At 45.4% G+C, this 27,543-nt stretch overlaps 1 protein-coding gene across 1 annotated transcript; it reads left to right on the top strand.

The window, feature by feature from the left end:
- The first annotated feature begins 14,171 nt into the window (after nt 1-14,171).
- On the top strand, nt 14,172-22,430 carry LOC136125906 (serine protease 40-like). The gene is given in 5 exon segments (XM_065880898.1): nt 14,172-14,505; nt 15,291-15,453; nt 17,322-17,596; nt 19,198-19,364; nt 22,110-22,430. Coding segments are annotated over 5 exon segments (1,260 nt in total).
- The last annotated feature ends 5,113 nt before the right edge of the window (nt 22,431-27,543 follow it).

Raw genomic sequence — 27,543 nt, 5'->3', positions numbered from 1 at the left:
CACTGGGGTTTGATTGCAGGAATTCCACAGGAATGGGGAAAACAGTAACTCCACTCCTGGTTGGCACACACAAGGTCTCATGCATACCAGGACACAGGGGAAAAAGCAGTGACCTCATAAGAGCCTGGCCCAGACCAAACTGCTGGTATTGGAGGGTCCTCTGAAGAGGGGCTATAGCTGTGGCTCACTGAGGGGACAAAGATACTGGTGGTGGTATTTCTGTGGAGTACTCATTGGTGTGAGCCCTTCTGGAGGCTGCCATTTTCTCACCAAGTTCTGGTCCCACACAACAGACTATAGGCTCCAGTGATTGGGACACCTCAGGCTAAACAGCAAACAGGGTAGGAAATCATCCCCACCCATCAGCAGACAGGATGACTAAAGTCTCCCTGAGCCCAAAGCTGCCACCTGACATGGCCTTGCCCACCAGATGGACAAGACCCAGCTTTACCCACCAGAGGGTCAAGACCCAGCTCCACCACCAGTGGGCAGGAACCAGTCCCTCCCACCAGGAAGTCTGCACAAGCCTCTTAGACCAGCCTCATCCACCATGGGCCAGAGAGCAAAAGCAAGAAGAACTACAACTCTTCAGCCTGCAGAATGGAAACTGCAATCACAGAAAGTTAGACAAAATGAGAAGGCAGAGGAATATGTCCCAGAAAAAAGAACAAGATAAAACCCCAGAGAACAATTAAGTGAAGTGGAGATAGGCAATCTACCCAAAAAAGCATTCAGAGTAATGATAGTAAAGTTGATCCAAGATCTCAGAAAAAGAATGGAGACACAGACAAAGATGATACAAGAAATGTTTAACAAAGAATTAGAAAATCTAAAAACCAAACAACCAGAGATGAACAATAAACTAACCGAACTGAAAAATAAACTAGAAGGAATCAACAGCAGAAAAAATGAGGTATAAGAATGGATAAGTGACCTGGAAGACAGAATGGATACAGGATAGTATCCACAGTACAGGATAAAGAAAAAAGAATGAAAAGAAATGAAGACTGTATAAGAGACCTTTGGGACAACATTAAATGCACCAACATTCTCATCCCAGAAAGAGAAGAGAAAGAGAAAGGACCTGAGAAAATATTTGAAGAGATAATAGCTGAAAACTTCCTGAACATGGGAAAGGAAACAGTCACCCAAATCCAGGAAGCACAGAGAGTCCCAGGCAAAGAACCCAGGAAGGAACACATTGTGAAAAATAGTAATCAAATTGACAAAAATTAAAGGCAAAGAGAAAATATTAAAAGCAACAAATAACATACAAGGGAACTCCATAGGTTATCAGCTGACTTCTCAGCAGAAACTCTGCAGGCCAGAAGGGAGTGGCATGATATATTTAAAGTGATGAAAGGGAAGAACCTACAACCAAGAATTGTCTCCCCAGCAAGGCTGCCATTCAGATTCCATGGGGAAATCAAAAGCTTTACAGACAAGCAAAAGCTAAGAGAATTCAGCATCACAAAACCAGCATTGCAACAAATGCTAAAGGAATTTCTATGGGTGGAAAAGAAAAGGTCACAATTAGAAACAAGAAAATTACAAATGGAGCAGCACTGTCAGCCTCTTTGAGGCTTGAATTGGAGGAGGAGGCTGCAAAGGGATATTCTCAGTTGAGATGCTCTCTGGCTCGAGGAGAATTTCTTTGGGGTTGATTTGAATAATATAGATACCTCTGACAGTTTTAGCAACGTTTTGGAGACTGGTAGAAAATTTTACCCTTGGCCTGGGCAGCAGATCCAAACACCTGAGCCCTAGTTTTACAGAGATGTGGAAACTAAAGCCCAGAAAAGAGAAATTACCCAAATTCACACTCAGTGTACAGCCTACACAAGAGCCCAGTTCTCCAGATACTCATCTCAGTATTTGACTACATGGAGATGGCCCTCCTGAAGATAAAGATCAGAAAAGAGGAAATCCAGAATTTAATGAGCTAAGATGAAGAAACTGTCATGCTAACTGGCACCATATAATACAAAGAGAACCTGCTTCATCAGGCCCTATTTGGAGTCTACTTACAGAGTTTAAGAGAGGTACTGGGTCTGAGTCAATAAAGTTTGAAAGCCACCAGTGGAAAAGACAATAAGCAAAGAGGTCAGCCTATGAAATGGAACAAAATTTGCTCAGACTTGGGCATTTAACCATTCATATTTCTCCCCAGTCCACCCCCAGCCATTTTCCCATAGAGACACTTAGCAAGGAAAAAGTTAAAAGCACAACTTTTAAAACTTGTAGGTTTTGGCACATCCAAAGGACTATCTTTGGAGTGTGGAGTTCCAGAGTTTGGAGCTGTATGGGTGACAGGTTCTTGGTGCTCCAGCCTCGTATCAGGCCAGAGCCTCTGAGGTGGGAGAGCCTAGTTCAGGACACTGGACCATCAGAGACCTCTTGGCCCCATGTAATATCAATTGGTGAGAGCTCTCCCAGAGATCTGTGTCTCAACAGTAAGAGCAAGCTCCACCCAATGGCTACCAAACAATGGTGCTGGGTGCCCCATGCGAAACAACTAATGGACAGGAACAGAACCCGACCCATTAGCAGAGAGGCTGCCTAAAATCATATGAAGTTCACAGACACCCCAAAGCACACCACTGGATGTGGCCCTGCCCACCAGAAAGACAAGACCCAGACCCACCCACCAGAACACAGGCACCAGTCCCCTCCACCAGGAAGCCTACACGACCCACTGAACCAACACCACCCACAGGGGGCAGACACCAAAAGCAACAGGAACTACGAACTTACAGCCAGCAAAAAGTAGACCCCAAAACAGTAAGTTAAACAAAATGAGAAGAAAGAGAAATATGCAGCAGATGAAGGAGCACGGTAAAAACCCACCAGACCAAATAAATGAAGAGGAAATAGAGAGTCTCTTAAAAGAATTCAGAGTAATGATAGTACAGATGATACAAAACCTTGGAAATAAAATGGAGAAAATAAAAGAAATGTTTAACAAGGACCTAGAAGAACTAAAGACCAAACAAACAATGGTGAACAACACAATAACTGAAATTAAAAATTCTCAAGAAGGAATCAATAGCAGAATAACTGAGGCAGAAGAATGGATAAGTGGCCTGGAATATAAAATAGTGGAAATAACTACCACAGAGCAGTATAAAGAAAAAAGAAGGAAAATAATTGAGAACAGTCTCAGAGACTTTGGGGACAACATTAAACACACCAACATTCTAATTATATGGGTCACAGAAAAAGAAGAGAAAAAGAAAGGGACTGAGAAAACATTTGAAGAGATTATAGTTGAAAACTTCCCTAACGTGCAAAAGGAAATAGTCAATCAAGGCCAGGAAGCACAGAGAGTCCCATACAGGACAAATCCAAGGAGAAACATGTCAAGACACATATTAATCAAACTATCAAAACTTAAATATAAAAAAAATATTAAAAGCAGCAAGGGAAAAACAACAAATAACATACAAGGGAATCCCCATAAGGTTAACAGCTGATCTTTCAGCAGAAGCTCTGCAAGACAGAAGGGAGTGGCAGGACATATTTAAAGTGATGAAAGAGAAAAATCTACAATGAAGATTACTCTAACCAGCAAGATTCTCATTCAGATTTGATGGAGAAATTGAAAACTTTACAGACAAGCAAAAGTTAAGAGAATTCAGCACCACCAAACCAGCTTTAAAACAAATGCTAAAGGAATTGCTCTAGGCAGGAAACACAAGAGAAGGAAAAGACATACAAAAACAAACCCAAAACAATTAAGAAAATGGTAATAGGAACATACATATTAATAATTAAATAATTTAATTTATTAACTTAAGTAATTAAATGTAAATGGATGAAATGTTCCATCCAAAAGACGTAAACAGGTTGAATGGATAAAAAAACAAGACCCATATATATGCTGTCTACAAGAGACTCAATTCAGACCTAGGAACACATACAGACTGAAAGTGAAGGGATGGAAAAATATATTCCATGCCAATGGAAATCAAAAGAAAGCTGGAGGAGCAATTCTCATATCAGACAAAATACATTTTAAAATAAAGACTATTACAAGAGACAAAGTAGGACACTACATAATGATCAAAGGATCAATCCAAGAAGAAGATATAATAATGGTAAATATTTACACAATCAACATAGGAGCACCTCAATACATAAGGCAAATGTTAACAGTCATAAAAGGGGAAATTGACAGTAACACAATAATAGTAGGGGACTTTAACACCCCACTTTCACCAATGGACCGATCACTCAAAATGAAAATAAATAAGGAAACACAAGCTTTAAATGACACATTAAAAAATAGGGACTTAATTAATATTTATAGGACATTCCATCCAAAAACAACAGAATACACTTTCTTCTCAAGTGCTCAAGGAACATTCTCCAGGATAGATCATATCTTGGGTCACAAATCAAGCATTGGTAAATGTAAGAAAATTGAACTCGTATCACGTATCTTTTCTGACCACAACGCTATGAGACTAGATATCAATTACAGGAAACAACTTGCAAAAAATCCAAACACATGGAGGCTAAACAATACACTACTTAATAACCAAGAGATCACTGAAGAAATCAAACAGGAAATCAAATAATACCTAGAAACAAATGAAAATGATGACCCCAAAGCTATGGCATGCAGCAAAAGCAGTTCTAAGAGAGAAGTTTATAGCAATAAAATCATACCTCAAGAGAAAAGAAACATCTCAAATAAACAACCGAACCTTACACCTAAAGCAATTAGAGAAAGAAGAACAGAGAAACCCCAACGTTAGCAGAAGGAAAGAATTCATAAAGATCAGATCAGAAATAAATGAAAAAGAAATGAAGGAAACGATAGCAAAGATCAGTAAAGCTAAAAGCTGGTTCTTTAAGATAAACAAAATTGATAAACCATTAGCCAGACTCATCAAGAAAAATGGGAGAAGACTCAAATCAATGGAATTAGAAATGAATTAGGAGAGGTAATAACTGACATGTAGAAATACAAAGGATCGTGAGAGATTACTACAAGCAACTCTATGCCAATAAAATGGACAACCTGGAAGAAATGGACAAATTCTTAGAAAAGCACAACCTTGCAAGATTGAACCAGGAAGAAATAGAAAATATGAACAGACCAATCACAAGAACTGAAATTGAAACTGTAATTAAAAATCTTCCAACAAACAAAAGCCCAGGACCAGAAGGATTCACAGGTGAATTCTATCAAACATTTAGAGAAGAGCTAACACCTATTCTTCTCACACTCTTCCAAAATATAGCAGAGAGAGGAACACTCCCAAACACATTCTATGAGGCCACCATCACCTTGATACCGAAACCAGACAAATATATCACAAAAAAAGAAAACTACAGACCAATATCACTGATGAACATAGATGCAAAAATCCTCCACAAAATACTAGCAAACAGAAACCAACAACACATTAAAAGGAGCATACACCATGATCAAGTGGGGTTTATCCCAGGAATGCAAGGATTGTTCAATATACACAAATCAATCAATGTGATCTACCATACTAACAAATTGAAGGATAAAAACCATATGATCATCTCAATAGATGCAGAAAAATCTTTTAACAAAATTCAATACCTATTTATGATAAAAAATCTCCAGAAAGTAAGCATAGAGGGAACCTACCTCAAATAATAATGGCCATATATGACAAACCCAAAGTTAATATTGTTCTCAGTGGTGAAAAACTGAAACATTTCTTCTAAGATCATGAACAAGACAAGGTTGCCCACTCTCACCACTATTAATCAACATAGTTTTGGAAGTTTTAGCCACAGCATTCAGAGAAGAAAAAGAAATAAAAGGAATCCAGATCGGAAAAGAAGAAGTAAAACTGCCACTGCTTGGAGATGAAATGATACTATACATAGAAAATCCTGAAGATGCTACCAGAAAACTATTAGAGCTAATCAATGAATTTAGTAGAGTAGCAGGATACAGAATTAATGCACAGAGATCTCTTGCATGCCTATACACTAATGATGAAAAATCTTAAAGAGAAATTAAGGAAACACTCCCATTTACCACTGCAACATAAAGAATAAAATACCTTGGAATAAACTTTCCTTGGAAACAAAAGGCCTGTATGCAGAAAACTATGAGACATTAATGAAAGAAATTAAAGATGATATAAATAGATGGAAAAATATATGTTCTTAGATTGGGAGAATCAACATTGTGACAATGACTATACTACCCAAAGCAATCTACAAATTCAATGCAATCCCTATCAAACTACCAATGGCCTTTTTCATAGAACTAGAACAAAAATTTTACAATTTATATGGAAACACAAAAGACCCCAAATAGCCAAAGCAATCTTAGAAAGAAAAACGGACCTGGAGGAATCAGGCTCCCTGACTTCACGCTACACTACAAAGCTAGGGTCTTCAGAACTGTATGGTACTGTCACAAAGCAACAGGAGTATAGATCAATGGAACAGGATAGAAAGCCCAGAGATAAACCAACACATCTATGGTCACCTTATCTTTGATAAAGGAGGAAAGAATATACAATGCAAAAAAGACAGCCTCTCCAATAAGTGGTACTGGGCAAACTGGAAAGCTACATGTAAAAGAATGAAATTAGAACACTCCCTAATAGCGTATACAAAACTAAACTCAAAAAGGATTAAAGACCTAAATGTAAGGCCAGACACTATAAAACTCTTAGAGGAAAACATAGGAAGAACACTCTATGACATAAATTACAGTAAGATCCTTTTTGACCCACCTCCTAGAGGAATGGAAATAAAAACAAAAATAAACAAATGAGACCTAATGAAACTTAAAAGCTTTTGCACAGCAAAGGAAAACATAAGCAAGATGAAAAGACAACCCTCAGAATCGTAAAAAATATTTGCAAACAAAGCAACTGACAAAGGATTAATTTCCAAAATATACAAGCAGCTCATGCAGGTCAATATCAAAAAAACAAACAACCCAATCCAAAAATGGGCAGAAGACCTAAATAGGCATTTCTCCAAAGAAGATACAGAGATTGGCAACAAACACATGAAAAGATGCTGAACATCACTAATCATTAGAGAAATGCAAATCAAAACTGCAATGAGGTATCACCTTACTCCGGTCATAATAACCATCATCAAAATACTTAGAAACAATAAATGCTGGAGAGAGTGTGGAGAAAAGGGAACCCTCCTACACTGTTGGTGGGAATATAAATTGATACAGCTACTATGGAGAACAGTATGGAGGTTCCTTAAAAATCTAAACTTAGGCCTACCATATAACCCAGCAATCCCATGGCATATACCCTGAGAAAACCATACTTCAAAAAAGAGACATTGGGGCTTCCCTGGTGGCACAGTGTTTGAGAGTCTGTCTGCCGATGCAGGGGACACGGGTTCGTTCCCCGGTCCGGGCAGATCCCACATGATGCAGAGCTGCTGGGCCCATGAGCCATGGCCACTGAGCCTGCATGTCCGGAACCTGCTCTGCAACGGGAGAGGTCACAACAGTGAGAGGCCCATGTACCGCAAAAAAAAAAGAGAGACATGTACCACAATGTTCATTGCAGCACTATTTACAATGCCCAGGACATGGAAGCAACCTAAGCACCCACTGACAGATAAATGGATAAAGAAGATGTGGCACATATATACAATGGAATATTACTCAGCCATAAAAGGAAACAAAATTGAGTTATTTGTAGTGAGGTGGATGGATCTAGAGTCTGTCATACAGAGTGAAGTAAGTCAGAAAGAGAAAAACAAATACCTTGCTAACACATATATATGGAATCTAAGAAAAAAAAAAAAAAAGGTCATGAAGAACCTAGGGGTAAGACAGGAATAAAGACACAGACCTACTAGAGCATGGACTTGAGGATATGGGGAGGGGGAAGGGTAAGCTGTGACAAAGTGAGAGAGTGGCATGGACATATATACAATAACAAACGTAAAATAGATAGCTAATGGGAAGCAGCCGCATAGCACAGGGATATCAGCTAGGTGGTTTGTGACTACGTAGAAGGGTGGGATAGGGAGGATGGGAGGGAGGGAGATGCAAGAAGGAAAAGATATGGGAACATATGTATATGTATAACGGATTCACTTTGTTATAAAGCAGAAACTAACACACCATTGTAAAGCAATTATACTCCAATAAAGATGTTACAATAAATAAATAAATAAAAAGAAACGAAAGTGAGTTATTTGTAGTGAGGCAGATGGACCTAGAGTCTGTCATACAGAGTGAAGTAAGTCAGAAAGAGAAAAACAAATACCATATGCTAACACATATATATGGAATCTTAAAAATAAATGGTTCTGATGAACCTAGTGGCAGGACAAGAATAAAGACACAGATGTAGAGAATCGACTTGAGAACACAGTGAGGGGGAAGGGTAAGGTGGGGCAAAGTGAGAGAGTAGCATTGACATATATACACTACCAAATGCAAAATAGATAGCTAGTGGGAAGCAGCTACATAACACAGGGAGATCAGCTTGGAGCTTTGTGACAACCTAGAGGGTGGGATAGGGAGGGTGGGAGGGAGATTCAAGAGGGAAAGGATATAGGGATATATGTATACATATTACTGATTCACTTTGCTATACAGAAGAAACTAACACAACATTGTAAAGCAACTATACTCCAAAAAAAATGTTAAAAAAAAACCTCAATGGGTAAACAAAGAGATAAAAGAGGAAATCAGAAAATACCTTGAGCCAAATGAAAACACAATTTTCCAAAATTTATGAGACTCAGCAAAAAGAGTTCTAAGAAGGAAGATTATAGCAAAACAGGCATACTTCAAAAAATAAGAAAAATATCAAATAAACAATCTAATCTACCATCTAAAGAAATTAGAAAAAGAGCAAACACAGCCCAAAGTCAGCAGAAGGAAGGAAATAACAAATATCAGAGAGGAACTAAATAAAATAGAACTAAATAAAATAGGGAGAAAAAAAAAAAAAGAAAGAAAAAAAATCCAATAATGAAACCAAGAGTTGTTTTTTTGAAAAGATAAACATAATTGATAAATTTTTAGTAGGCTCATTAAGAAAAAAACAAAGATAAATAACCAAAATGAGAAATAAAAGAGGAGAAATTACAACCAATATCATAGAAATACAAAAAATCATGGGAATACTAGAACAACAAATTGCCAACAGATAATCCGAATGGACTGATCACTAGTAGTGAAATTGAATCTGTAATGAAAACCCTCCCAACAAACAAAAGTCCAGGACTGCATGGCTTCACCAGGGAATTCTACCAAACATATAAAGAACAGTTAACACTTATCCTTCTCAAACTATTTTTAAAAATTGAAGAGGAGAAAACACTCCCAAATTCATTCTGTAAGGACACCATTACCTTGATACCAAAACCAGACAGAAGACTACAAGAGAGGAAATTACAGGTCAATATCCTTGATGAATATAGGTGCAAAAATTCTTAACAAAGTATAAGCAAACCAAATTAAATATATAAAAGAATTATACACCATGATCAAGTGAGATTTATTCAGGAATGCAATGATGGTTCAATATCCCCATTTATCAATGTGATATACCACATTAACAAAAGGAAGGGTAAAAATCACATGATCACCTCAATAGACATAGTAAAAGCACTTGACAAAATTCAACACTCATCCATGAAAAAACTCCAACAAAATTGGTATAGAGGGAACATATCTCAATATAATAAAGGCCATTTATGACAAACCCAGAGCTAACATTATACTTAATAGTTAAAAACTGAAAACTTTTGCTCTAAAATCAGGAACAGGACAAGAAAGCCCAGGTTCACCATTTCTATTTTACACAGTATTGGAAGTCCTAGCCACAACAATAAGACAAGGAAAAGAAATACAAAAGGCATCCAAATTGGAAGGGAAGGAATAAAACTGTCACTATTTGCAGATGACATGATACTATGTATAGAAAACCTTAAAGTCTCCACCAAAAAAGTATTAGAACTAGTGAATGAATTCAGTAAAGCTACAAGATACTAGATAAATATACAAAAATCGATTGCTTTTCTATAAACTACTAATGAAGTATCAGAAAGAGAAAGGAAGAAATAAATCCCATTTACAATCACATTATAAAGAATAAAATACCTAGGAATAAACTTAACCATGGAGGTGAAAGACCTATACTTTGAAAACTATAAGACAATGATGAAGAAAACTGAAGGTGATACAAATAAATAGGTAGATATCTCGTGCTTAGGATTGGAAGAATTAATATTGTTAAAATGTCCATACTACCCAAAGCAATCTACAGACTTAATTTAATCCCTATCAAATTACCCAAAACATTTTTCACAGAACTAGAACAAGTTATCCTAAAATATGTATGAATTTTACTCTGAATAACCAAAGTAATCTTGAGAAAAACAAACAGACTAATGAACAAGCAAAAACCTGGAAGTATCACTCTCCTGGACTTCGGAGTATAATTCAAAGCTACAGTAATCAAAACAGGATGGTACTGGCACAAAAACAGACACATAGATAAATGGAATAGAATAAAGAGCCCAGAAGTAAACCCATGCACCTATGTCAATTAATCTACAACAAAGGAGACAAGGATATATGACGGAGAAAAGACAGTCTCTTCAATAAGTGGTGCTGGGAAAACTGGACAGCTCCATGTAAAAGAATGAAATTTGAACACTTTCTTACACCATATATACAAATAAACTCAAAATGGGTTAAAGACCTAAGTGTAAAATGACACCATAAAATTCCTAGAAGAAAACATATACTCTTTGACATGTCTTAGTAATATATTTTTGGATCTGTCTCCTCAGGCAAGGGAAACAAAAGTTAGAATAAACAAGTGGGACCTAATTAAACTTAAAAGCTTTTGCACAACTATGGAAACACTCAAAAAAAAAAAAAAACAAACAAAAGACAACCTGCAGAATGGGAGAAGATATTTGCAAATGATATGTCTGATAAGGGGTTAATATCCAAAATATATAAACAGCTCATACAACTCAATAGCAAAAACCAAACAATGGCCAAAAGGCACAAGAAAAGAGGTTCAACATCACTAATTATTAGAGAAATGCAAAGCAAAACTAAAATGTCATATCATCTCACACATGTCAGAATGGCTACCATGAAAAAGTCTACAAGTAGCAAATACTGGTGGGGATGTAGATAAAAGGGAACTTTAGTTCACTGTTGGTGGGAATGTAAATTGGTACATCCACAATGGAAAACAGTATGGAGGTTCCTAAAATAATTAAAAATAGAACTACCATATGGTCTTAGCAATTCCACTCATAGGTATATATCTGAAGAAAATGAAAATACTAATTTGAAAAGACACATGCACCCCAATGTAAGTACCCCCAATACAGCAGTACTTACACTAGCCAAAATATGGAAGCAATCTAAGTGTACATTGACAGATGAATGGATAAAGAAGATGTGGTATATAATATATGCACAATGGAATATTACTTAGCCACATGTAAAACAATATGATTGACCTGGAGGGTATTATGCTTTTAAAGTTATTATGCTTTTGAAGTAAGTCAAAGATAAATATTACATGTTTTCAGTTATATGTGGAATCTAAAAAAATGAAACTAATGAATATAACAAAACAGAAACAGTGTCATAGATAAAGATAACAAACTAGTGGTTACCACTGAGGAGAGGGCTGGGGGGTGGGGCAAAGCAGGGGAAATGGCTTAAGAAGTGCAAACTACTAGGTATAAAATAAATAAAATGCAGAGATGTGTTGTAGAACACAGGAAATATAACCAATATTTTATAACTTTAAATGGAGTATAATTATAAAAATATCAAATCACTATGCTTTACACCTGAAACTAATATAACATTGTAAATCAACTATACTGAAAGTTTTAGAAAAGGTAGGGGTGCTGTCCTGTCACAGCACTTTTCAAGCCTGTAGAGACAGGTTACTGTTACTGTGTGGGGCTGTGGTTACTGTCATGGATTCTAATGCCTGCTAGCTGGGCCCAGTCCTGGCACTGACCCTGCCTGCAGGTCACTTTGCCTCTCAGTGATGTTGGTTCCTCGTTTGTGAAGGGGTTCTGCACAGTCTATCCCCCCAGGTGGCTGTGAAGCCTCAGGGTGCTTGCTCCTTTCCAGGTGCCCACAGCCTTCCCGGCACCCTGCCACTTCTCATAGCACTCTCCTCCTCTCCAAACCTACCCAGCTCAAGGTGGCAGCAGACTGGTTACAGCCACAGGTTGAACACAATCTATCTTCTGCACTTCCTTGGAAACAGATTGGGGTTGGGGCAGGAAGGGTAATGGTTGGAGTTCTGATTGACCAGGAGCAGAACACAGAAGGGCAAGCCAGCAGCAGACCTGGGCTTGAGTGCTGGCCCTGCATTCCGTGTATAAGGCTTGGTTATCCTTGGATTCAGTTTCCTCACCTGCAAACTGGGGATGCTGATAGTTGTGAAGATCACACCATCAGATGCAGCCTAGATGGTGAGCAAATCCCCTGGACCCCAGCTTCGCCAAAATCCCTTTCATCTCCCAGTGTTCCGTGAAAAGAGTTTTCTCGCAACCCCAGTGGGAGGTTGACTTTGTCCTCAGACCCACCTGCCTGGTGTGTCCTGCATCCTGCCCCTTGTCACTCTTAGCATCTGCAATGTCTCTACTTCCCCACACTTGGTGCCACCTTTGAGCTCAGTCATCATGCATCCCCGCCTCCCTCCCTATTCTGTTCACTTCCTCCAACTTCTCTTCAAATTTTCCAAACTTTTCCTCTATGTCTCTAGACGTATTTGAGACAGTCACATTACCTTTTTTCCAGCTTTTTATTGTGGTGATATATACATAACATCTCAACAGGAGGCCAAGTTAGAAAAGGAATTATCTCAACAGTCTGTGGATGTGGCTTTGCCTAATGGAGTGAAACCTAGTGCAATCCACAACAAGGTTCTTGAGAAGTTTATGTCAGTAGAAACACTGCCATCTTGTACTGAAAGGGACAGAGAAAGTACAAAATGAAAGTTGGACCCTCAGATTTCTACTAGCAGGAAGTAACCTGATAGAACTCTTCCAGTGCAAACATGTGCTACTTTCTGTAAAAAGGGACATGATAAGTGTCCACAATTATTATTTTCTTCATAATTTTTACAGTAAGTCTCTATTATTTCAAGTGAATTTATAATAAAGTTTTTAAGCTTTAAAGAACTTGGTGGTCCCAAGACAAGTAGATCTCTGCACCTGCTCTCCAGATTCTTTTTTTTTTTTTTTCGGTACGCGGGCCTCTCACTGTTGTGGCCTCTCCCGTTGCAGAGCACAGCCTCCAGATGCAGAGGCTCAGTGGCCATGGCTCACAGGCCCAGACGCTCCACAGCATGTGGGATCTTCCCGGACCGGGGTACGAACCCGTGTCCCCTGCATCGGCAGGCAGACTCTCAACCACTGTGCCACCAGGGAAACCCCAACTCCCTAGATTCTTAATGTTTATATAGAGGTCTTAACTGGGTTCAGTCATGCAAACTGTCCAGATGGTCTCACCAACACCTTCCTCTCTCAGGGCTGCATCCTTGGAGCAGCACCCACTGTGGGCAAAACCTACATTCCAAGGGCGGGGGGAGGGGTGAGGAGCCTCCAATTGCCCAGGTCCGGCTCCAGGGTCAACCTGCAATTACCTCCTCTTGATGACCTCCTCCAACAGATGAAACTTTGAATTTTAAGTTTAACGGGATGAGATTCTTGGGGACCTTGAGGCATAGTGAATGATTTAGCATTTCAGAAGGACATGAGCCATTAGAGGTCAGTGGCTGGACCCCCTAATGACCCATACTCTTGTATAATTCCCTCCTGCTGTGTGTGGGAAAGACCTGTGAGTATCCACCCCATGATTATGTCATGTTGTACAGTACAACATGTGAGTCTGAGAAAGGGATGTTACCCTTAGTGGCCCTGACCTGATCACATGGGGAGTGGGGGCAGAGGAACAGATGAGTGCAAAGTGCACTGGATCTTGAAAGCAAGTGGGACACATTTGGTGACACTTATACAAGTACCTGACCTCTGAGCATTAGTATTTATTCCTCGGCATAGTGCCATAGCTGCCCTGATGTCTCCCCGCAAACTGGGGTCCCGGGACGCAGGGATCCTATGTGCCCTATGCTTCCCACATCAGCCTGGGGGCTCCCAGCGATTACTGCCTTCTACGGACCATGGCTGCGAGAGCTCCGGACACACGTGGCACGCTGCTTCTCCAATGGCACGCGCGTGTGTGTGAGCGAGCGGCAGGTGGTCAGGTCCAGGTCAGGGGTGTGGCCCACAAAAGGAGGCGGTTTCCCAGCATCCCCCAGGGCCCGCGCGAGCCGCTGTCCGTTCAGTCAGGTCGCAGATGAAGGACTGGCTACATGGAGATCAAGGGGGGCTCAGGTCCAGGCTGGCGGGGAGCCTGCACCCTGGCTGTCATCCTGCTGTACCTACACTCACTCCTGCTGCATACTAAGGTGGCTGGGACCACCACAGCGGGACCGCCACGGCGCGCCAAAGAGGGTGAGTGGGCAGGCGGGCAAGAGGGTCAAGGTCGCTTTCTCCTCATATGTCCCTCCCCTCCCTATACTGCCCCCCCTCCCCCGCGCCGACGGTAGACAGGTAGGACCTCTACCTGCCCAGCGGGTTCAGGAGTCCCTGGGTCCGTGGGGGGCATGGGAGGTGGGGGAAGGGAGGGCCATCTTCCCCGCCGCCTCTTCCCGCTAGATCTCAAGCGTCCTCAGTCCAAGGACTGGAGTCCTGACCTGGATGGTCCCTGTCGGCCCCCGCACCCTCTTCATTTGGGGAATGAGGGAGTACTGCTTTCAGAGGGGAATTGTCAAGCAGAGTATGTTCCATTTGGCCTCAGTCCCTCTGGAATATTGGGCTGGAGAAGAAGGACGTAGCCACTTCATCTCAGTGGCATCACTCTGGAAGGCCTCAGTTTCTGGGACTTCAAACAGCGATGTGCTAGTCACGTGAACTAGGTCTGGGAAAGTGTCTGGAGCAGTACCACCTCCCAGCCCGGACCTCTGCCCCCTGGCTGGTGTGCTGAGACCCTCTGCAGCTGCTTCCCTTCCCGCCCCCTCCAGAGCCGCAGGCTGCTTCCTTAGCGCTGCCATCAACAGCGAAGCCAGGTGGCCCTTTGTCATGTGGGCCATGTCATTTCACCCGGGGCCGTGGATTTCCCAGCTGTGAAGTGGGAGGATGGGCTGTGGTGGCCCTGGGCCCTATGGATTCTGACATTTAGAGGCACCGAGGTTGGCATCCATAACACTGATGCCTCATGGCTGTGACTGTCTCCACAGTGTGTGGGCGGCCTGCCGTAACTGGGAGGATCTTTGGTGGCCAGGACGCACCTGAGAAGCGGTGGCCATGGCAGGTCAGCCTGCTCTATAATGGTCAGTACGTCTGTGGAGCCGCCCTCATCAGTGCCTACTGGGTGGCCTCAGCTGCCCACTGTTTCCAACTGTACGTCTTCCCCACAGCCCGCTGCTGGGTGGGATGCGGAGGGAGCACAAACGGGCAGAACAGAAGGGGATGAAGGTTGTCCCAGCCTTTCTTTTCCCAGGCTTTGTTCAGGCTTTGCTGCCACCAGGTGTCTCTGTGTGTACTGTTGCCCCTGCCTTGGACTCAGCAGTTCCCTCTCCCTGGAAGGCCATCCTTGCTCCCCACTGGACTCCAGTCTCCTGACTGTCGGGTCACATATCCCAGGACAGGGGCTATCTGCCTCATCTCTCCCTCCAGGGATGCCTCCTCACACTTTGGTAAGCTGTGTGTACTTTACTTTTAAATAGCTAAATGGAAATTGACTCTAACTGTGATGATCAATACTGGAAGATAGACTTTAGTTCCATTGAAAGTGCTTCCAGTCTACTCTTTATCTTCCCTAAACTTAGGAATTAAATCTTGTTCCCACTCAAGGTGGGCTCCGGTTTCTACATCTTGCCCAGCTCTAGAGAGTCCACAAGATCTCAGCTTTACCTTCCTCTTGTGCAAATGGCGGTGGGTGTGTAGTGTCTCTGGCCACATGCTTCAGGCTTTGTGCTGGAACCATAGTCCCAGGGCCCCCACTTCCCAGGGCTGGGGGCATCCATCAGGCCCTGGTGTGGACAAGCATTTTGCTCCCTTCAAGCCAGGCTATCCACAGGCCATCTCCAGCACAACTGCTGGAGGCTTCCCTGGGTCCTGACCACTTGCACAGTCTGACATGTTTCTCTCTGGAGGCATCCTGGGACCCAGATCTTCTTGTCACTTCTGTTGAAGCATGTGCCAAAGAGGAGCTGTGGTCACCACCGTCCCAACAGGCCAGAGCGAGGCATAAAGCAGATGGCCTCTGTCCGGGGAGATGGGACACGGCAGTCAAGAGAGTGGGCTGCCCCTCAGGTACATCCTGGGCTTGCTCTGTGCCCAGAGTGGGTGGGGAGAGTGTCACCCTCCCAGTCCGGAGGATAGAGCCGCTGACATCAGCTGGATTTGAGATCCCACTTGGGTGCTATTCATTCATTTAGCACCCACAGGTGCCAGGCCCACTGTGAGGGACATGGAAATGCAGGACCCACCTTGAAGTTTCTTATCCTACCAGGAAAGTGAAACACAAGCCCAAATACTGTGATGCAGGATGGGAGGCCACAATGTGCAAGAGGGTAGACCCTGAGCCACTATTAGAGGAAGTGCTATGGGTCCCACTGGAGGAAGGGCTTGGAGCTGGAGGGGTCTTGTGGGAGGAGTCTGGGTAGGGAGACAGCCCAAGCAGGACATGTGGGTGGAAAGTTGCTCATGTTCCAGTAGCAAGGAGAAGTTTAGTTCCATGCACTCCTCCATTTGCTCCACAAAGGCTTGTTGAGTGCCTGTCAACAGGGGAGGACCCGCTTTTAGAGAAATCAGCGTGTGAAGACTGGACAGGAGGGGGATGCATCATTCTGGTCTGGGAAGTGGGGTCTTTGAGAATCACCCCAGGCCCAGAGAACTTCCAAGGGTTCTGGTCAGAGCTGGGAATAAGCCAAGTCTCTGCTCATCTAAACTGAAAGGGTACAGTTCGATGTACCCCCAACGTTTCTTTCCAGCATGAAGATGCTCTGCTCCTTTGATTCTGGTGCATGCTGGGAAAGCCATCAGATGCATGCTGGGAAAGCCATCAGAAACTTTCTAAGGGCAAATGTGCTGAGGCTATGGACAGCAATCAAGCCTACCTCAGTATTAGGAAGGGAGGAGAGAGAATGGTTTTGAATAATGGTGGGGTCTCACCGGGAGGAGGGGGTGGGAGGGAGGCAGCCAGGGCGAGGATGCTGGTCCAGCACCCAGAGGACATGGGTGATAACGCAGCTTCCCCACAACAGGTCCCATGATCCGTCTGCCTACAGAATCCTGCTAGGATACCATCGGCTAAGAACTCCTACCTCACACAGTAGGCAGGCATCAGTGTACCGAGTCATCGTCAACACGGACTTTAACAAGCACTACTACATGGGGAGTGACATCACCCTGTTGCAGCTGTATCGGCCCGTGGACTTTTCCGACTACATCCGCCCCGTCTGCCTCCCGGGACCTAACACACAGCTGCCCCCTCATACCTCCTGTTGGATAACTGGCTGGGGGATGGTCACCGAGGACCGTGAGTGGGGGCAGGGCAGGCAAGGAGAGCAAGGGCTGAGGAAGAAGGGGGAGAGCAGTGACCATTGTGGAGCCCTTCCAGACCTGAGAGCATGTCTGCTATCAGTTCAAGTTTCCTTCGGTCCATGGTTCAAAACAGTCTGAGTATCTCTAACTTTTGGAATCAGGTACCTGAGCCCTTTGACTCAGCCATTCAGGATTCCACCCTGACTCCCAGGCCCTGTTTGGGCCAGGCCCCTTCAGGACACCTCCTGAGCTTCCACTGCTATAGAAGGTACTTGGGGCAGCAGTAAGGAAATGAAGGTAGGCCTGCTCTCTGGCCTGGGAGGTGAAGATGGGGCATTTATGGCTTAAGAACATTTACATCTGTGAACCTCACTTCCCTCATCCCTTAACTCAAGTGAAACTTGTCCTTTCTGCCAGCTTGCTGGGCTTGCATACATTTAGACCGAGAGAGGAGAAATGTTGGGCAAAGATTTTTGCTCTAGGGTGAATGCTTTTGATTTAGAAAAATAATAACATTGAGTAAAAAAAAAAAAAGGAGAATGTCAATTTGACATGATTTGTAGGTCCTGATTTGGCAGAGTATCTCAGTGGAGGCATTTGGGGCAGGACTTTCTTTGCTATGCGAGCCAGCATCCCTGCTCCTGGCCACAGATGTCAGTCACAATGCCTTGTCATGAGAACAGCCAACTCTCCAACATTTCCAAAGACACTCTCCTGGCATGGACTGTCACTTGTTAAGAACCACTGGCAGAGCAAGGAGGATTCTCCAAGACAGGTTGGAGGGCAGGAGTTGGGGCATGAAGGGAAGTCACAGGCTGAAGCAGCCACCAGGACAGGAAGCATATGACAGCAAAGGGAGTCTCAGCCGGCAGCTGTCCTCCCCCCTCTGTATCCTCCCCTGACCACAGTTGCTGAGCCTGGGCCAGCCCAGCGACATGTGAGGCACACACGGCAAGCACTCCATAGGAGCGAGCTGGCCCCGTGACACTGTGCTGCTGTGGGAAGATGCCTCCGACCTGTGAGCAAGATCTAGAAATAGAACCCACGTGGGCAGTGCCCCAGACCAGATGCTGCTCAGAGGCAAGGCCATGCCTTGTTTGTCACGCCACCTAACCCTACTGGGCATTGTTAGCGACATCACTGCCATACTTTGGCCAAGCCAGGACTTCCAGCGTTCACCCACCCTGCCTCCGCTTCTGTCTCCACATAGCAGCCAGATTCGTTGTTTTTTAAATATAACCCTTCAGTGGTTTCCCAGTGTGCTCAGAATGAAATCCAAGCTCCACATCCTGGTGAGGATGCCCTGCTTGCTCTGGACCCTGCTATGATGTTGCCTCATCTTTTTCACCTGCCACCCCCCACCCCACTGCAGCCACGATGACCTCCTTCCTCGTCCTCTCCACCATGGGCCCCTCACATTTGCTCTCTCGTCTGCCCTGGCTGTCTTTCCGCCTCACCTTTGCACATCTCTGACGGCTTCCCCGGTCCTGACAGCTAGAACTGATGGCATCTCTATTAGCAGGAAGGTTAGGGAGGGAGCTGGTTTCTCTCCCAGGGTACACCCCACATCTGAACCCCTCTCCCCCCAACACACAGGGCTCCTGTCTTCTCCCTACACGCTGCAGGAGGGAGAGGTTGGTATCATGGACAGTCAGGTTTGTACATCGTATTTCCAGGGGCCAGATCCCAACAACAATACCTATTCTCTACACGATGACATGCTATGTGCCGGGGACCTCATGACAGGAAAGTCCATCTGCCGAGTAAGTGACGTGGGCTGCTTCTCCTCTCCTGCGGCATCTGTCACCTCTCCTCTGTGTCTTCTCTGAACCCTGCCCCAGCCCCTGACTTCCTCTTCCTGGGCCCACCCCATCCTGAAGCATCAGAGCTGAAGCACAGAAGCCCCCAAAGGGTGCTGGTCTATCCCATCCAGTTTCTTTATAACTTTTAGAAGCTTTGTTGAAGAACAGCATACATAGAAAAGGGCAAACTTTACAAGTGTATTGTTGGATGTGTTTTTTTTGACCTTGATACATTCATGTAACAGGCATCCAAACGGTCTCATACCTCCTTCCTGTCACCGCAGAGTAACCTTAACCTGGCTGCTAAGGCCCTGTGGGTTCATGTCAGGACTTACATAAATGGAATCGCACACGACACACCCTCAGCTGGTCCCCTTCAGTCAGGTCTGTGAGGTCTGTCCATCTTGTGTGGAGTTTTGGTTGTGTGTCATATTGTTGTACAGCATTACCTGGTTATTGTTGTGTGAATATACTGTAATTTTCCTTTTCCATTCTAGTGTTGGTGGCATTTGGGTAGTTCCTGCTTGAGACCATTGCTGTGAACATCCTTGTGCATGTGTTTTAGTGTACATGGGTTCACAGCTTGTTTGGGTATAACCCTGGGACTAGAATTACTGTACCATGAAACGTGCCCATGTTCATCTCCCCTAGATACCGGAGAGCAGCCTTCCAACCTGCTCAGACCCATTTGCACTCCCACCAGCAATGGCTTCTCCGCGTGGCTGCCAGGACTTCACACTGTCCACCATTTTCATTTTAACCATTGCATGCATTTTTCGTTTGCATTTGAATAATGAAGGCAAGCACATTTTCATATGGGCATTGCCTTTTCTGTTGTGTCTATCCACGGTGTTTTTGCCCTTATTTCAAATTGAATTGTGGGCTGGGAGTCCAATACTGCGTGTGTGCACTGTGAATGCCTTCTCCCACTCTGTGCAGTGCTTCTATTTTACGGTGGGGAAACCGAGGCCCAGAAAGGGAAGTGGACAGCCCAAGGAAAGAAAGCATGATCATGGTCAACCTTGGGGGAACCATGTCCTCCTCTGGGGCTGTGGCCCCACGAGCTTCCTCACACAGCCTCCTCTCCCTCTCCTGCACCTTCTTTCTAGCACTTTCTGTCTCCTAGGAACATGCTGCCATCTGAAAACACACCACATGACCCTTCTCACCTCTGCCCACTGCCCTAACTCTCTGCCTGCCTTCCCAACAGGCCTGGCCCCAGGGTGTCTGCACTTGCCCTCTCTTGCTTCCTCACTTCTCTTTCTTGCCTAAGCTCACTCCATCAGACTTCTCCCCCTGCCGTTCCTCCAGACCGCTCTTATCAAGATAACCAAAGGCCTCGGTCTCACCGGGGCTGCTGGTGGGCACCCTCCCACCCCCACTCCAGCATCTTTCATCAGACTCGGAGGGTGGCCCCTCCTGTGTTTCCTGCTCTCTTCCTCCTTCTCCTGACACCAGCACACCAAGGACCACCCCTCGGCACTCATCCTGCTTTTCTTGTCTTGCTCCGTTCTTTCCTTAGATGGAGAGGAAGGGCCATATGTGGCAAACCCTGTGCCTTACCGTTTCTTGCCTGTCTTTGTTACCCTTGCTGTCACAATCGTGTCCTGACAGGTCTCCCTGCAGCATTTCATGTCCTCCCACTGGCTGTGTTCCACCCAGCCCCAGAACCACCCTGCCATCCTTTTAGAATTCGATTCAGGTCACATCACTTCCCTGCTGAGTGTCCTTAAGTGCTCCCTTCAACCCCAGCCCCTGGCTGATGAGAGCTGGGTGCTGGCCTTGCTAGTCCCTGGCCTCAGCCATGCCAAGCACGTTGGCCACCTGTGCCTGCATCTTCCAGAGTCAGGCCTTGCTCATCCCTTCCCTTCTTTTCGTCAGAGAAGCCTTCTGAAGGCCCTCCTCTGGGCATCTCTGCTCCACATGTGGAGTCTGCAGATGTGTGGGATGCATTGTCTGTGTTGTGTTGCATGTCACCTCATCATCTCCCACACGCAGACAGTGCTCAGGCATGCTCATTCAACAGGAGGCTGGAGGGGTGCTGTGTTTCCTTGGTCCCCACCTTTTGCCCTGTGGGATGGAAGCGTTATGCCCCATGGTGGCAGGTGCCTTCCTGCCTTGGCATCCCACACTCAAAGTTCCTCACATTCTTCTGGGAGCCCCTTGGGATTCCCTGCAATTCCAGCCACCCCACCAGCCTGGACACGGGCGTCACTTCTTTTCCTCTGAGCACATCCAACAGCTTGGCATTTTCTAAAGACGCTTAATCAAGAAATCGAGGAAAAACTAGAGTCCTTAATGAGTCAAAAACGAAGTCCCAGGTAGGATGCAGTACTAGGCAGAGGATTTAGCTAGAGGTCTCCAGGCCTGCCATGGCCGTTCTGGAGGACACTGGGGGGCGCCTTCTCCCACATGGGGCTGGAAGGGCAGAGGCATGGCATCCAGATCCTGGGGGTCCCCCTGTGTATTCTTGTAGATGTGAAATGGGCTCCAAGGCCCCTTGAGACTTTGATCCAGGAGGTCTGCAGTGGGACCCTGTGTCTGGACCTTTCAAAGTGCCCGGGTGATTCTGATGAGAATAACTCACTCCCATCCCCACCTTGCCACAAGGGCTCCTCAAGTCCACTCTGGTGTCTTCACACTGTCTGAGCAATGCATGTTCTTCTCCATCTTGGTCCCCATGACTCATGCCCTCTCTTTCCTCAGGGAGATTCTGGGGGTCCCCTCGTCTGCCAACTGAATAACACCTGGTTTCTGATCGGGCTGTCCAGCTGGAGTATGCCCTGCCAGGAGCCCATAAAACCCAGCGTCTTCACCAAGGTCTCCTACTTCACCCAATGGATCTCCGAGAAGCAGGCTGCCTCACCCAACCCTGATCCTTCCTCCATTCCTCCTGAGAGCAAACCTCCTTCTGTGCCCAACTTTACTTATCTGGGCAGTGTCCACAGCCCCAGGAGCTTCCTAACCCTGGTGACTTCACAGACCTTCCTCCTGCTGCTGAGTTTCCTCTGGACACGGTGGCTGTGACAGATGCATGGGGCCCTCCTGGCCCTCTCCCTGGAAGCCTGTCTGCATTAGTGCCAATGGGTTCTACTTGAATATGTTCAGCTCTGAGCCCTCCCGTCCATCTGAAGTCTGCTCCAGGCCTGATAAAATAAAAATAATGGAAGAAACTTCCTGCTCCTGTTTCTGACTCATCAGAGCCATCTCGCACCCCTACCCCAACTGTGCTTTGAGCTCCTCCCTGGATGGGGGTGGGGAAGGACAGGGACACTGAGAAGCTGGCTGGCCATCTGGAGCTGAACCCTCCTCGGTGAGTCTCCCAGAAAAGCTGGCATGGCTCAGGGCCAAAGCATCACTTCATGGAGGAAGTGGCATGCCCTAGAGCCTGCAGGGCAGCGGTGGCCAACATAATCGTCGTCCTAGCGATGGATGATTTGCCCTGAGCTGAGGATGGAGAAGGCTCTTTCAGGCCCACAGGCCACTGAGGCTCTGCTGGAAAGGCTTGATGTGAAGTAGAGAGCAAAGTGCCCTGGCCAGGAGGCTCATGTCGGCCATCCTCAGAGCTCTGTTCCAGGGCTCAGCTCCAAGCCTGTTCCCCGTGTACCCACAGCCCTGTCTTCTGCCAGTCTCCAGGGCACCCTCCCCTGCACCCCTGTGGGCTTGCCACATCCTGCAGTGGTTGAGGTTGGGCTGGCCTAGGACTTGCTGGCCCAGCACTGAGCCCATAAGTCGTGTCCTGAGCTGCCCTTGGCAAACATGTCTGGGTCACAGAATCTTAACTAGTTAGCAGATCTCTCAGAAGAGTCCTGCAACCACAGTCCCCAGTCTGGACGCCTGATGGTCAGGAAGCAGCCCTGAGTCATTGCAGGTCCAGTCCACTGTGTCCAAAGTGCCATCAGGTGTTCTGTGAAAATTCCTTCCAAACCTGTTGTCACCCAGATAGCCCTGTCACCTCGCCAGCAAGTGAGAACAGGTGAAGTCACATGCACGTGGTCACCAGAATCTTGCTTCCACTCGCGCAGAGATTTCCCTCCCAGTTCAGTAGTGCCTGGAAGTGAGAAAGCCCTCTCTTGGCAGTGGGCTCAGTTATGGGCTCCCCAGCAGGGCTGCTGGGCCTGGGACGCGAGCAAGCGCTTGGTCAGTACAAATCTGCAGCCTCAGCCACCCGTGGTCCCTGAAACTGTCACTTTCCTTCAATACACAGTGGCCTCGTGCTGGCTGTGCTGGAGTTCTCTCACATGGTGACTTCTGCTCTGTCCGTCAACAGCAATGTATTCTACATGGAGCATGGAGGGATGTGACTGCTTGCTTCTCCATGAAGCTCCCTGGGCCCCCAACTCAGTGGATACAGATACATTTCCCAGACACTCTGGAGACCTGACAAGTCACAGCTCCAACCCCAGCCCACTTCCCTATTACCTGGAATCAGCTTCAGTGCTCAGTATCATTATCCAGGTTCGGTTTCTTTTTACAGATCTGGACACAGGCCTAGCCTGGGTAAGTAACCTGTTTGAGGTCCATGAGTAGTCACTAGTGGAACAGGAATTCCAGCTCGGATGTCTTGAGAGTGCTCTGAAACCTCTGTTCTCCTCTCTAGTGCAGGCCCCTCACAGACTCTTCAGGCCCTGTCTGAATTCCTCTTTCAGGACTGACCTGTCCCAAATGTGGCCCAGAATTCTCTCTGGTCAGTGGCGATGAAAGATCCCAGATAACAAGATGGAGGGCAGAGTGCAGAGCAGATCTGCAGGGCCAATGGGTCTGGGGCTGAGGGACAGGTCGGGAGTGGCCCCTGCAGGAGATTTCACCAGACCTGCCATCGGGAGCTTCCCACCTCAGAATCAACCCTGGATGAGCTTGGGAGGTGACAAGAAAAAATGTAGATTTCAGAAACCAAAATCAATGAGAAAACCTGGAGACACTGGAGTGGTCTGTAGCTGGGGGAAGAAGGGAAGGCAGTGAGAGAATGGGCTTGAAGAGGCCCTTTACATGTTCTGCTCTTGCCCCATCCCACCCCACATCCTCACGATAAATGCCGCCTCTCCTTCTCTGGTACCAGTGTGTTTCAGGGTGGCCGTGTCAACTGGTGTGTAGGTCCCACCAGCCACCTTCGAGCCCTTGTCCTCCAACCCCCTACTTCTACGCAGCCCCGAGGGCAGGGGGATTGTTACTAGGGAGACTTGATCCTTCTACTGTGATTTCTTCTAAGGCTTTAAAGTTGAAGCCCCGACTACAGGAGCTGCCTGGTGGGGTCAGTATGGAGGAAAGATTAACAGTGGCCCTTTGGTGCCTGGGGCCTTCTGCTCTGGGGACACTCTCCCTTCTCCTTGAACTCATCAGGACGTTACCCTTCTCTGGCGCACTGTGCCAAACAGAGCGACAGAGTGTCTGCTAACCATGAACACGAGCACACATGCCCACATGACTACACACGGAGTGTGACTGTCACAGGAGAAATACAACAGACTGCATGTTATAGAATACAGTAAGTCCCCTACATAGGAGACTTCCAGTTGCAAACTTTCAAAGATGCAAACGTGCGTTCACACGTCCAATCCTGTAAGTTAGTTCACGTATCTGGCGTTACGTTGTCACTTGCGTGCATCTTCTACAAGTGGTTGTACTTTTGTGCGCTTTACTTTACCAGAGGAAGAACGAAGAGAGACAAGAGGAAGAAGAAGCAACTGAAGAACCGAACAGATTCACAACGCAGGAAATGGCAAGGGGATTTTCTTTATTTGAGGAGGCACTGTTACTTTTTGTGGCACAGGACCCGAACATAGAACGGTACACAAAGGTTGCAGCAGCCGTTCAGAATGCAATCCAGTGGTACCGTGTCATCTGTGATGAGAAAAAAAAAAAAAAAAGCTACTACCCAGACATCACTGGATCGTTTTTTTAAGAGGGTAGATAGAATTGAATCCAGCAAGGAACCAGAACCTGTGCCATCAACGTCAGGCATGAGTGAAATTGCAGCTTGCCCTCCATCTCCTATTGCTGACCATCCTTCAGCTCTACCATCTCCCACCTCCTCTCCCTCTTCCAATCAGTAACTCTTCTTACCTGTTCCCTCGTTGCCAGGCCCTGTATGCCAGCTGTTGTACTATACTGCTGTACTTTTCAAGGTACTGTACTGTGAGATTAAAAATATTTTCTTTATTCTTTGTGTTTGTTTGTTTTTTATGTATTATTTGTGTGAAAATTATTATAAACCTATTACAGTATAGTACTATAGAGCCGATTGTGTTAGTTGGGTACCTAGGCTAACTTCTTCGGACTAAAAGAACAAATTGGGAGTTTCCCTGGTGACGCAGTGGTTGAGAGTCCGCCTGTCGATGCAGGGGACACGGGTTTGCGCCCCGGTCCGGGAAGATCCCACATGCCGCGGAGCGGCTGGGCCCGTGAGCCATGGCCGCTGAGCCTGCGCGTCCGGAGCCTGTGCTCTGCGGCGGGAGAGGCCACAGCAGTGAGAGGCCCGCGTACCGCAAAAAAAAAAAAAAAAAAGAACAAGTTGGACTTACTAATGTGCTTTCAGAACGGAACTCATTCATACGTATAGGGGACTTACTGTATTTGAAATAAAGTTGTTGGAAAAGACAGATCAAAAAATTTTAATAAGCTAATTAATATCCTTATAGATATAGGAAAATATTATTAGCAATAAGACCCAAGACAAAGAAAACACAGAAAAGAACAAAGTCAAAATATTACATAGGAATAATATAGTAGTTGAATTAAAGAGCACACTAGATTGAGTGAATAATAGGATAAACACAGATGAGAGAGAAATGTAACCATCACCTTGTATGGACATTACAAAGTATGGACCTCGGAGCTGGCACAGTAAGGGAGGATAATTTGTAAAGTGTTTATTTACAAAAGAACTGACTACCAAAGTATGGTTGGGGTACAAGGAAAAGAGAAGGCCCAGTTCAGGTGCCTGGTCTAGGCAGCAGCAGCAGAGATTTTGCCAGTTCTAGGCTCTAAGAGTTTGGGTGGGAAAACCACGGAGAGGCTTCCTTGAGAGAAGGGGAGACCTGCAGCTGAGGGGCATAGTGAGCCTAGGAAACCTCACATGAGGAGGTTTCATGGAAATCAATGCCCTGACCACTTTATTTCTTCCCTCAAATCTTCAGCTAAGGCTCCCCACTGGCTGACCACAACTGCCACCAGAGGGAATAGGAGCCTGTCCACACCTTCCCACTTCCCACCCCACCCCACAGACAAGAAGGAGGGTATGAGAGTTTGCCTGGAGGGATACAGATCACCCCAAGATCAGCGGGAGGGGTGAGAGGGCCCCTGGAGGGACAATTGGGAGACAACTGCCACAGGTGGCCTAGATTATTTGGATTGACTCTTCAGCTAAAAAAAAAAAGAAGGAAGGAAAGAAATTAAAAGTTTGAATCAATTTATTAAAAAAAATCTTGATGAAGAGGTAGAAGGAGAGTGGGGAGCTGCCGGACCAAATTCTGGAGGAAAGCCTACGATCAGAGTATCTGAGACCCAAAGTTGTTTTTGCTACAAGCGTATTCTAATATATAGGTCAAAACTGGGCCTCAGCAGACATCTGCCAAGGCAACAGGAAGGAAGCTGTATTAGTCAGGGCTTTCCAGAGAAGCAGCTGCATGTTTGTCTATCTATCTATCTATAGAGAAAGACCGGTGTTGAGGAATTGGCTCATTATAGAGACTAAAAATCCAAAATTTGCAGGGTGGGCTGACTCAGGAAGAACTGAGGCAGCAGTCTGAGGACATATGAATCATATATATATATATATATATATATATATAAAATTTTTTTTGTACTGGGCATTTATTTTTTTTTTTAACATCTTTATTGGGGTATAACTGCTTTGCAATGGTGTGTTAGTTTCTGCTTTATAACAAAGCGAATCAGTTATACATATACATATGTTCCCATATCTCTTCCCTCTTGCATCTCCCTCCCTCCCACCCTCCCTATCCCACCCCTCCAGGCGGTCACAAAGCACCGAGCTGATATCCCTGTGTTATGCGGCTGCTTCCCACTAGCTATCTACCTTATGTTTGGTAGTGTATATATGTCCATGCCTCTCTCTTGCTTTGTCACAGCTTACCCTTCCCCCTCCCCATATCCTCAAGTCCATTCTCTAGTAGGTCTG

The sequence above is a fragment of the Phocoena phocoena genome, chromosome 7 (genome assembly GCF_963924675.1).
Source record: "Phocoena phocoena chromosome 7, mPhoPho1.1, whole genome shotgun sequence".
Classification (NCBI taxonomy): domain Eukaryota; kingdom Metazoa; phylum Chordata; class Mammalia; order Artiodactyla; family Phocoenidae; genus Phocoena; species Phocoena phocoena.
The sequence above is the reverse complement of the archived record's forward strand: the minus strand, read 5'-3'. Positions and strand labels throughout refer to the sequence as shown.